General features: G+C 42.6%; 1 protein-coding gene across 1 annotated transcript in view; it reads right to left on the reverse strand.

Moving 5' to 3' along the window:
- Positions 1-9,963, reverse strand: part of sowah (ankyrin repeat domain family member sosondowah) — a 30,444-nt gene extending 20,481 nt beyond the window's left edge. The window contains exons 1-3 of the mRNA XM_089579970.1: positions 9,660-9,963; positions 9,365-9,426; positions 5,169-5,630 (exon numbers count right to left, since the gene is read on the reverse strand). Coding sequence (XP_089436096.1) covers positions 5,169-5,630; positions 9,365-9,426; positions 9,660-9,786 — 651 coding nt within the window. The 5' untranslated portion in view covers positions 9,787-9,963. The remainder of the gene's footprint in view (positions 1-5,168; positions 5,631-9,364; positions 9,427-9,659) is intronic.
- Between the last annotated feature and the right edge of the window lie 1,616 nt (positions 9,964-11,579).

Consider the following 11,579-nt stretch of genomic DNA (forward strand, 5'->3'; position numbering starts at 1 on the left):
TGTCCATTCCATCAAATTCGTTTCTTGGTTGCATCTGCCCAAAGTATAAGTGCCGAATACCTTCTTCAAAACGAACAAGCATTTTTCTGAGCACCAATGAGCCACCAAAGAACAAAACATAAGCCACTTTACTCCCAAGGTAATATACAATTCAGCCTAGATACCACTGCAGCTGCAGTTGAGACAGTAAAGCACAACCCACAGACCTTCACGCCATGTGCATTTGTAGAACTACTACACTGACGTGACGGATGTAGCAATTGAAATGCGGGGAGCAAATCTCGGCCACAGTGGCTGTGTTTTGATGGAAGTGAAATGCAAAAGACGCCTGTGTGCTGTGAGATATCAAAAGATATCCTCTGATACCAGAGGAATGGACTTGCTCTGTGTAATATCAGTGTACGTTAAAGAACACCAGGTGGTAGAAATTAATCAGGTGCCCTCCCCTATGGCACCTTTTTTCCTCTTCCTTCTTTCACTCCCTCCTTTATCGCACCTTTTTTCCTCTTCCTTCTTTCACTCCCTCCTTTATCCGTTCCCTCAAGGCGTGGTCGAGGCATCCACCAAGAGTGAAACAGTTACTCTAATTTTCCTTTCCCCACAATCAATTAAAATTAAAAATCTGAGGCAATAAGAGTGAAAATATAAACAAGTAGATGCTTGTAGGACTAAACATCAAGGCCTGTCACAGCAGTATGACATCCCAAGAGGTGTTAGGTGAGGGTTTTTCATGAAGCATGAACATGCCATTCTTTGTACATTAAATACTGGTTTAAGCCTTGCTCTTCATATCGTTTTAAGCATGCTAGTGGCCACTTTCTTCACCCTGGGCTCCCCTGCAACCACCACAGTAAGCATAACACAAAAGTGCAAATACGACTACCAATGAATGGTGTAATGAACCATTGTAATGAACCATTACTAAATTTTGCACCCCAAACATAATGAACAGCATGGTGTAGTTCCAATGCTCATGATGTGCACTGCTCTCAGTTGAGATGTTGGGCTCTTTACTATCGGCAGACGGTCCGCCCCACGCAAGAAAACAGTCGAGGTGAAAAGATATAATAAACAATATGGATGAAAAGCTAAGTTTACATAGAACTCATTCTTCTTTGCATCAAAGACAAAACCACGAAGCAAGCTTGACTAGTGAATGGGCATGCATGGCAGTATTCCTAGCACTATGAACAGACACCAGATAAATGACAAAAGGAACGTACAGTAAAACCTCACTAATTCGCTCCTATTAATCTGGAAATTTGTACCGCCAACGGACTCCCGCGAAATGTAAGTCAATGACATCTGAAGCTAATTTCTTTGGACGTCCATCCTGGGGGCTAGCATCTGTTAATTCGACCAGGCTCCAAAAATGGTGCCATGCAAGGTATGACCTACTTGATGAGTGATCGTCCAAATATTCATCCTCAGGCTTGAAACAGATATAAGATTGTTTCCCTCACCCCTCAGACATGTGTGCAACAGCAGGTGTGTTGACGCGTAAAGGTGCGTGATTTGCCCCTGTCGACAGGCTGATACAGTCCAGCCACATAGTTTCGTTTTGGAGCTTCGTCGCCAGCCCACGACAATGGCAGCTATCAACCGTGCATATTAGCAAGCCTAGCCCATAGCTACACGCCATTTAGAACAACAACTGCTTAGTTTTTTTCCCATGTTTTTCTGCTTGTTTTTCGAAGGCGTCATACTGCTCTGGTGCCAATGCATGCTTCCCTCGCTTCAGTCCAAGTGGCATTTCTGTTCTTCCAGCGTGCGAAAACTCTATGCGGGTCCCGTGCTGCTCGCTGTTTGCACAGTGAAGCCTCTTCATGCAACATCATACCCAAAGAACCTTTAGCACTAGGATTGCACAAATATTAAAAAATTTTGACTAGCAAATCGCATACCCTCCTATTCAATTTGCTAATTAATCATACAATTAATGTTAAAAAGTTATTTTAAATGAATCGAATATGTTCTCAAGTTTTCAAATAACTGGCATGAGTTTCAAATAAGGATTGCTGCAGTTCTTTGACAACTGTTTCAAAAACAGGGCGTGTTGCTATGCCGCACAGCATGCAGGCGCTATCGATTCGCACGGGTTGTATGGTTCAGCCCCGCGACACATTATATTCTAAGTAGTGGCGTTCACAATTCTCACACATGTCCTCAGAGTTTTGGCGATACAGCAGAGCTCCTCCAAACTGAGCAAACCCTGTTCTGGTACCTTATCCCAGATGCCATGGCTTACACACAGCTCTCGACCTCATACTAAGACATGGCACTAGACTATTCGCTGTCATCATGAGTAGCAAAAGGCAATTTTCTTACGGCCTTAGAGTTTATTGTACAGACTTCCTGTTGCTTATCCCCAAGTGGAGGTAAGTTCTGCACCTTTTTACAGCTATAAATACAACTCCCTAAGTTAGCATAACACTGTACCGGAGCGCCGCCTAATATTTGCACAAGTAGCGAATATGCATACAATTATCCGATTCATATTTGATTCAGTTTCAAAGAAGTGCTATTCACATACCCTTATCCAAGTGAAAGAAGCCGCGGAGACCTTTGCCATTATGGTTCAGTCCTGCTTCCCACACTCCCGATAATGCACACAAACTAAATCATTTGGCAGAACTACGAAAAAACATCACTGTCATGAAGGTTTCATCTTGAAAGGAGATGATCATTGGTCCAATTTTCCCCAAATAAATCTTACTTTCACACACAGTTTTTGGCAGCGTTGCTACTCAGTAATTTGACATTGGATCATTCAGACCATTTCTCACTCCCTTTAAGACGGAGTTAATGAGGTTTTAGCGTACTAACACGCAACAAGTAGCAGTGGTAATAAAAGGGGTTAAATGTCCCAAAGCTACATCTGGGTTACAATGGACACCATAATGGTGGGCTTCATATAAATTTCCACCCCTTGGGATTCAACATGCCTTGACATCACAAAGGACAAGCCCTTTTTGTGTTCTGCCTCCATCAAAATGTAGCCACTGTAGCTAAGATTCAGTCCCGCAGCCTAGAGCCCAGCAGCAGAATGCCACAGCCACCAAGCCACCATGATAGGTAGCATGCAACAAGTCTTATTTATGTATACTCTATGAAGAAAGCCTACTGACACCTGTAAAGGGAGACACATGCAAAAAAAAATATCTGGACATCAGATGTGACCAACGAAGGGAACCTTTTTTTGACATACTTCTACTGTTGGGAAAGCTGCATACAACTGCCCATTCTTAGTTTTGCGATAAGCCCGAACATGAAGGCTTAATCCGCATCATTACTACTGTACAGGACACAAGAATTTTCATTTAAGCTTGTTATCAAAAAATATAAATTGTGGTTTTTAACACACCAAAGCGACACATGGGCTATGAAGGATGCTATAGCAGAGGGCTGAATTCATTCAGACCACATGAGGTTGTTTAACATGGGCTGATATCGCATAGCACACAGGCGTTTTTGCATTCTGCCCCTATCAAAATGCATCCGCCGCAGCTGGGATGGCTTGTTTGAAATACATAACATTTCTGAAAGAGCCAGTGAAGACAGACGACGACAAACAAAAACCAGTAGTCATTCTCTTCGCTGTTCTTTGTTTGTCCTCACCTCCTCGCGCTGCCTCACTTTGCCATGTACAGGACAGTCATCTTGTCGAGACGGCACATTCTCACATACTTTGCAGTGCACTGCTAATGGCGAAGAGTTTACACACCTCTCGATGTTTCTGTCACATTCGGTGAGGAACGCATTCACTTAACAGGCACTTTGTCTCAGACACACTGCTAGAGATGATGGTAGTACCTCATAAACACCACATCTGGGAGTTTTGTTTCTTTCACTGTAGTTTTCCCTTCATTTCACTTAATCCGGTGCCACGTTTGCAGGAAAAAGTACAAATAAAACACTGTGTTGCCCGCACATGCACTCTGCAAGAGGCATTCGTATGACCCTGTGCATGCACAAACAGCTTTTTTTAAGCAAATGGCATCAGCTAAGCCAGTGACCCCTGTGTCTTCTACTATGTCCCCTGTCCATCCGTGGCAAAGGAAGTGCTACTGCACAAAATACAAGACAGTACAAACTATACTTGGATACAACTTAAGTCTGCTGTGAAGCTCCATCCACATTCATGACTGCCACAAACTACCCCTATGCAATATGAAAGCAGTTCATTGTTGAAGCTTTTCTTGCTACCTAAATAAAAATGCAATCATCAGACGAAATCATAGGCAGAAGAATTTTGATCCTGTGACTTGTTTAATAGAGTGAAGCAATAAAATGGTTCCTTCATTTACTAACGTGATTGGTTAGTGAAGTAATACAAGACCCTACGGGTCACAGTCCATTATCACTAACTGCTGCTGCCTTAAGTTGTATCCTACTGCAATGACCCTGCACATTATAAGAGCACAATTTTCTTTCACCAAAACCTGATGAAAGTTAATTTTTAAATTTTTTTTACTTCAGAAAGAACAGCTCAGCTCAATCTGCACCTTTTTATTTCTGCAACTACTGCTGCTTTGTCCCTCATCTCACATCTTTCTCGAGGCACACCAGTGACGGCTGAAAGTGAATATAGGAAGCCGAAGAACACACACTGCGATACCTCTTCAGCAAAAATTATTTTCCAGACCATGCACGACTCACACACACAAGTGACTAATTCCTATTTTTGCTCTGTTATTTTGGCTAACCACCAGAAAAATCTGAGGTTGCTGCTGCAATCCAAACTTCATCTCACATGATCACACAATTTTTACATGCTTCGATGTCAACTTCATAATGAGAGAAAAAAATAAAGTATGAAAGAGTACAGAAACGACTCATACTGCCACAGAACAACATCCAATAACCGGTACCAAGTTTTTGTTCTTCACATTTCTTTCACTGGGGCTGGCTTCACTAGGGAGTAGAGAAGGCACTGACACTACCATGGAACAGGACCCATTAAGTTTCCTTGAATATGACTGAATGTGACACTTTCAAGACATATTCACAGTAAAGCAACATTTAGGTGGTACTTTAACGCTGCTTTAACATTTTGGAATTTTGGAGAGAGTTGATCTAAGGTCCCTTTAAATGCAGTGCACAACTGTGGTTAGAGTAATCCTGATTTTCTACAAAAACATTTTGATATAAATGCAAAGACAGCTCACCTCAAGTTCTTTCTCCACGCTGAACTGGCGCACCCGTTCCTCAACTTGAGACCCTCGCCTGCCATGGTTTTTTCTTCCCCTTGGCGGGGGTAACGGCATGTCGGGCCTCTTCGGTGAGCCCCCAAAGGAATTCTTTTTTTGAGGTAAAGGTGGTGGGACGTCTTCGTAACAATGGTCTTCATCAAGGAGACAAGGGCTGGAGCGAATCCGGCTCACACCAACAGGTGAAAGAGGTGGGTATTCGTCAGCCATAACTGGGTATTCTTGCGAATATTGTCTCCACTGATGAGGCTTAACAGTCTGCCCAAGTGGAGGTGAGTAATACTCGGCATGGTCTCGATGCATGATCCTGAAACAACTGTCCGTTTCCTCCGCGGCACCATGATGTGGCACAGTCAATTCTCGCCTGCTCGATTGAAACTTTTCAGTATATTCACTCCTAAGGATTAGGTACTTTGTGCCCTGTAAAATAAAAACAAGTAGCTCTGATGGGGCATGTTCACACAAATGATATGATGTTCACATCAATGGCAAGCAAGCCAGTGCTTACCCCTGCAACATATGCCATCATTTACCATGCTAAAAGGGACTCTGAGGACAAACAGAAAATGGCCTATATTGACGGATCAACACTTTCTCATGACAAAAAGCTACATTCACTGAAAACAAGAAAGAATTGGGATTACGGGGTTTAACGTCCCAAAGCGACTAATGCTATGAGGATGCCGTAGTGGAGGGCGCCGGATAATTTTGACCACCTGGGGTTCTTTGACGTGCACTGATATCGCACAGTACATGGGCCACTAGCACTTCGCCTCCATCAAAATTCCAGCTGAAACAAGGCTCTTATAAGCTAGAAACAAGCAAAAAAGCCAAAGGCATACATTATTACCACTGGCTGTTTCCCTAGGTACGCTACAGTACGTCTGGTGAAATTTCTTCATGCACAGAATAGAGAACTACAAAATAAGCATCTCACTGCTACATAACTTGTATGGCTACCACTATAGTCACATACAACTGAAGAACGAAGTGACAAACGTCCCCCCAAAGAAGGCCCTCCAACCATATGCATCAATTTATTGTGAGGATGCACTAGTCAATCGCCAAGCACCTGCTAGCCACCTGCAACGCCACGCTTGCAGGTGCATGGTGGGTGACCACAATCTCATGACAAGAGATCGAGCCCATTGGTTGGAGGGCCCCATTTGAGGAACATTTAGCACAGCATTCTTGAGTTGTATTTGACTACAGTGAATTTTACTGCACAACAAGGCCAAATACAGTACCTAAACAAAAAAAAAAAGAAAGCAAACCCAGAACACTCGACATCCCCACTAAGGTCATGAATTTGAATCAGGGCGGCAAGAGGAAATACACTAAATTGAACTCCAAATTTCTCATAAATGAAAGTGTCTTTTGCTGCTGAAGAAGCATCAACAAAGAAATGAAATGCCTAGCAATCAGATTTTACTGCAAAACAAAAACTCAATACAGCTGGCCTCCAACTCACTTTTTAACACTAAGTGCCGAGAATTCGCAACATGCTGTTTACACTGTTTACACACTGTTTGCTCATTATTACATAGCGGTAGCGTAAAACTTTTGATGCCAACATGTTCTCATTTGTCAGCCTCCTCACAATGTCCCTATGCGGAAGCTGTGTGAAGAAAAGGGGCATGCGCATATGCGACTCCCAGCTAAAAATGAGGAAGACATTTATTTGTTGGCTAAAAGCTGTCTACTGTGATTGGGCCTTCGAGTTGGTTTCAGGACTTCGACTCTGTCTTTTACGTGACTTGGACCAGCTGTGCAAATGGACCAAACGTTCTAATTGGCAACATATTGATTTCTCAAATTTTAGCAATGCTACCGATTCTTGATATCGCCGTTTGAATGTGGGTCATTAGCTAGTGACGAGGCAATAACTTTTTTTATTTTCATCCCTTCATAATTTGGCTATTAGAGAGTTAAGTAAAGATTATGATGGATTTTTATGGCGCAAGGGCATCTGTGACCAAAAGAGCACCATGGCACAAGGCTTTTTCTTTTTACTCAAGGTAGGGTCAAAGACCCATTTCCCAAGCATTTCACCCTAAAGTAGGCAGGGGAAAGCTTGTACCCATTGTATCACCAGTGGGTACCTGGCGGCACTGGGGATTGAACCCCGCAGCTCCCGCATGCGAGGCGGGTGCTCAGACAACTAGGCCACCGCTACGGTAGGTTAAGTAAAGAATGAAACACCTTCCAAACATGCTCTGCAATGCACATCTGCGAATTTATGAACTGTTACAACATTTAGTAATGCAGCAAAGGCATGCATGAAGTGACAAATTATACCAGACTGCCCCTTCAAACTTGCATTTGCAAATGACTGCTGCTTCGCATGTCATGTGGAGGTTCGACACGTAACGTCTGCACACTTATTCCCAAAATCCACCTGTAGCACATGAAGCACTTCTGGCATCGAAGTGTAACATTTACAGAGACAATGAGGATACTCCATCCAATTTCTGTTCTCAGTAAAAAACATTTCTACCGCTCTTTGCACCTATGTCTGTGTTTTTCCAGCAGCAAAAAGGCACATTTATTGCTGAGAAAATTATATTTTAAAAAATTTAACATTCTATCCTGCTGCTCGGTTGGAACATGTGACATCGAGGCCAAAAAGAACTCTGTGATCCCTTTTTGGGAGTGAATAGTGGAGTAGCCTAGACTCAGCAATCTGCATATAAAAGTAATTGTGCTGCAGTTTGTTTGCGAGAAATGGCTGGTGGTGGCAACACCTGTATTTTATTCTTTTGGCTTCTTCTATCTTATAAAAAGTCCGTTTTCAGTGAAATCAGCCTCTGTGTCAGCAGAACGCAGTCATCTATCGATGCAGACCAACCTCAATTTGTCCGTAGTGTCCCATTAAGAAAGCGCAGCTGGCAATGCCCTGACAGGTAAATGATGAATTTTGTTTTGCACAGCTTTAGTTATATTACAGCATGAAAATGAAAACTGCACCAACACTGAACAATGTCATTACGCTTGCAGTAACTGCATTTCCAGGATCAAGGCACAATAAATGCATGTCACAGTGATGAAACACATCCAAAACATAAGTGGCAAATAAATTGGGATAATTCTTACTATCCGAAAACAAGTTGCACAGCTAACGTCCCAAAACCTAACAGCCCATGAAAACTGAAATCTTGGTGCGAGCTAGACTGTTAATAATCATGAAATTAAATAACCAGCAAGAAAAAAAAAACAATGATGAGAGAGACAGGAATAACAGGACTGTCGTTCTTGTGTCTCTCGATGACCTCGCATTTTTCAAGTACATAATGTCAATCCATGCAATCACACCATTTCCAGGCACTAAACAGTAATCAGCATAAGAACAGCAGAAATACACCTTGTTTAAAAAAAAAAAAGCGTGCTCTGCTGTAAACAATATGCAAGCTCATGGTGCAAGAAATTTTACCTCCCGAAGCAGTGAAACAAAGCAATGCAAAACATGACAGTGGAACACTCCAGAATAATTACATCAAGAACAATGACCAAAATGACAAGCACTCCTGCATTTAGTGGAATAATTGTAGCAGATGTCCAGCCCTGTGAAAATATGGTTGACCCACCACTTCATACAACAGTAGTTAAAAAAGTTGTGAAAAGACATTCAATATATTAAAAAATCCACACAGAACCAATGTTTAATGCCTGCATGTCTTCAGAACAGTACATGTAAGCGAACTTCACATCAGGCACAACACAGAAAACAAGTGCATTAGACAGTGTGCATGTTCACATCGATGCATCATAATGACTTAACGTGTGATGGAGCGCGACCTACTCGAATCGAACTGCGTTAAAATGAGCAACATCGCAAGCATGAAGACGAGCAGAATAGCGCACTTATAGCACGCACAATGACGTTACACAGAATAGCCCACGTTATCGTTAACATTCGCCGTCTCTTAGTCATCACATACCGCTTTGCCTTAGTATGGCGCTTAGGATCCGCAATGACACGAACCATTTGACAAAACGGAAGGTGTTCATAAGCATGTACTAGGTTCTAAAGTCGTGCATATGCCTGCACTTTCCTTCAGACGGAGTAATTACGGTTAGCGGGTCAAGGACCAAAATAGACTGCTTAGTGTCGATTTTCCGAATAGCCCAGTATAAAACAACGTTCGTGTACTCACATTCTCTTCTTTAACACTTGCCAAGCGGTTCACAAAGTCTTTGAATCGCTGTCTTGCGTGATCTACAAGCAAATAAGATCATATTCTCCATGAGTTTCAGGGCAGCGCAGGTATGACACTATAGCCACTCGTACCGTCTCACCGACACTGCTAGAGACCGATTCATTGCCAACTGTCTCTTTACACTGTTGTACAGCGCATTACTTAGCAGCATCAAATGAACAATCGACGGCAACACAACACGGAAATAAAGTGGCAAGACACGTCCGACAACGGCAAGAGCCGAAGTTCTTACCTTTGTGAACTGGATCGTTTAAATAATGCCTAAAGTGCTTCACAAGTTCCGGGTTAGTAACTTTTCCTCCTCTGTCCAGTAAGAACTGTTTTACGAGTTCAAAACTGAACTCCTCTATGTCTGTCATTGTGAATTGAAATGGTGCCGTCGCTGACACCTGTTTACAGCCCTCGATACCTTGGGAGGCCGCCCAGGCCACCGCGTTTACCGTTGCTTGCCTGTTGCCAGACGGAGGCAAGAAAGTTTCGCAGCGACCGAGAAAAACAGGTTCTCCTCAGCTAAATCTAGCCGAAGTGTGTCGTGACAAGAGCGGTTTCGGTATCGGAGCCTGCCTTCAACGACTCGAGCGCGCATTTAGCCTTCGACGCAACTTCATTACTGTTCTGCGCAAGAGCACAGCGTAGTTCTTTTTTCTTTTTTTTTTCTCATTAAGGGCCTACAAAATATGCTACTATAGAGAAGATTTACGCGAAGAAGAATATCGTTGGGCTAGGGGGAAGAAATGTTGGCCAGAACACGCTAACCCAGTTTCCCATTTTCGCGATGTGAGGTAAAAAAAGTGCAAAGTGAATAAATAAACTAATAAACAAAAAAGTCTTACTTCCAATAACAGCCTCCCAAAACCAAAAAAAAAAAAGGTGATGACGGCTGATTCACATCTTTATTTCTCTACTCCTTTCGAATTATATCTAGTGAAGCGATAAAAGTTACTGGTGAAAAGAAATACAGTTCGGATATCTGTTTGGAAAGACTAGAAAACCATGAACTGTTGAAGCTTCAACACATTATTACTGCACTGTAGCGCAGGATTCCTCTTTAGCTAGAATATTTCATTAACGAAACTTTCAAACCTTTTGCGACCTCAGATGTTGGGTTCTAGGAGATAGTTTTGCTTTAATTTGTGGAATAATGCAGGTGCTCATGGAAGCAAATTTTTTTTTTTGCAGTGAACAAAATGGGATGTTCGTGCCAATTATTGACAGCAAATGACAAATGGCAGCGAACTAAATAACAGTGAAACCAGTGAATCGATTAACGTAGTTTGACGACAAATCAAATGGTCACAAAGCGGGAGGAATAGCAGTGTGTGCGTGTGTGTGTGTGTGTGCATGCGTGCGTGTGTGTGTGTGCGTGCGTGTGTGTGTGTGTGTGTGTGTGTGTGTGTGTGTGTGTGTGTGTGTGTGTGTGTGTGTGTGTGTGTGTGTGTGTGTGTGGGCGCGTGCGCTTGCAGAAACAAAATGGCTCGTCTTCAGACCAATTTAATGCGTTCTGCAAGAGGACATACACACATGGGTTTTTATTGAACAAGCTGCTTCATTAATCGATGCACGAGTCCAGCAAAATTCGTCACTGGCGCTGGCACGCGAAAATATTCAGTGGAAAATAAAAACTTAATTGATGCATCTATCGACTAAATTTATGCACGAATTCCTCAGATGCCAACATTCTTTCTCTTAGCGAACAAAAAAAAAATTTAGACACGTGAACTATTCGAGGGTAGGAAAGCCTCAGCCGTTCAGCCAATCCTGTCTCCACAATCAGTGTGAATTGGTTTTCAACTGCAGCTACTGCTGCCGCACACAAACTGCGTTCCTCTCTTGTTGCTTCGATACTTTGCGCCCTTTAATGGGCGCAAAAACTACTCCAATAGCAGATTAACTGTAGCATTAGCTATTTCTTTACTCTTCTTTTTTTCTTGGCATCTTACAACTCTTTTTATGAACATTTTGGAATTTTTAAGCTATTTCGATTCGCTTAGCCAGGTGAAGTAAACGATGCTTCAGAAATTCTATGATAAGGACAACAGTTACACGGGCGTCGAACTCTAAACGAGGTACTTTGGACCCAGAAAATTTGTCTCTGCAACGCACGGACCTTTTTCCTCAGCGTGCACAGGACAGAAATTAACGCGCAAACAGT

The sequence above is a fragment of the Amblyomma mixtum genome, chromosome 3 (assembly GCF_055824585.1).
Source record: "Amblyomma mixtum isolate Tamu chromosome 3, ASM5582458v1, whole genome shotgun sequence".
NCBI classification, from domain to species: domain Eukaryota; kingdom Metazoa; phylum Arthropoda; class Arachnida; order Ixodida; family Ixodidae; genus Amblyomma; species Amblyomma mixtum.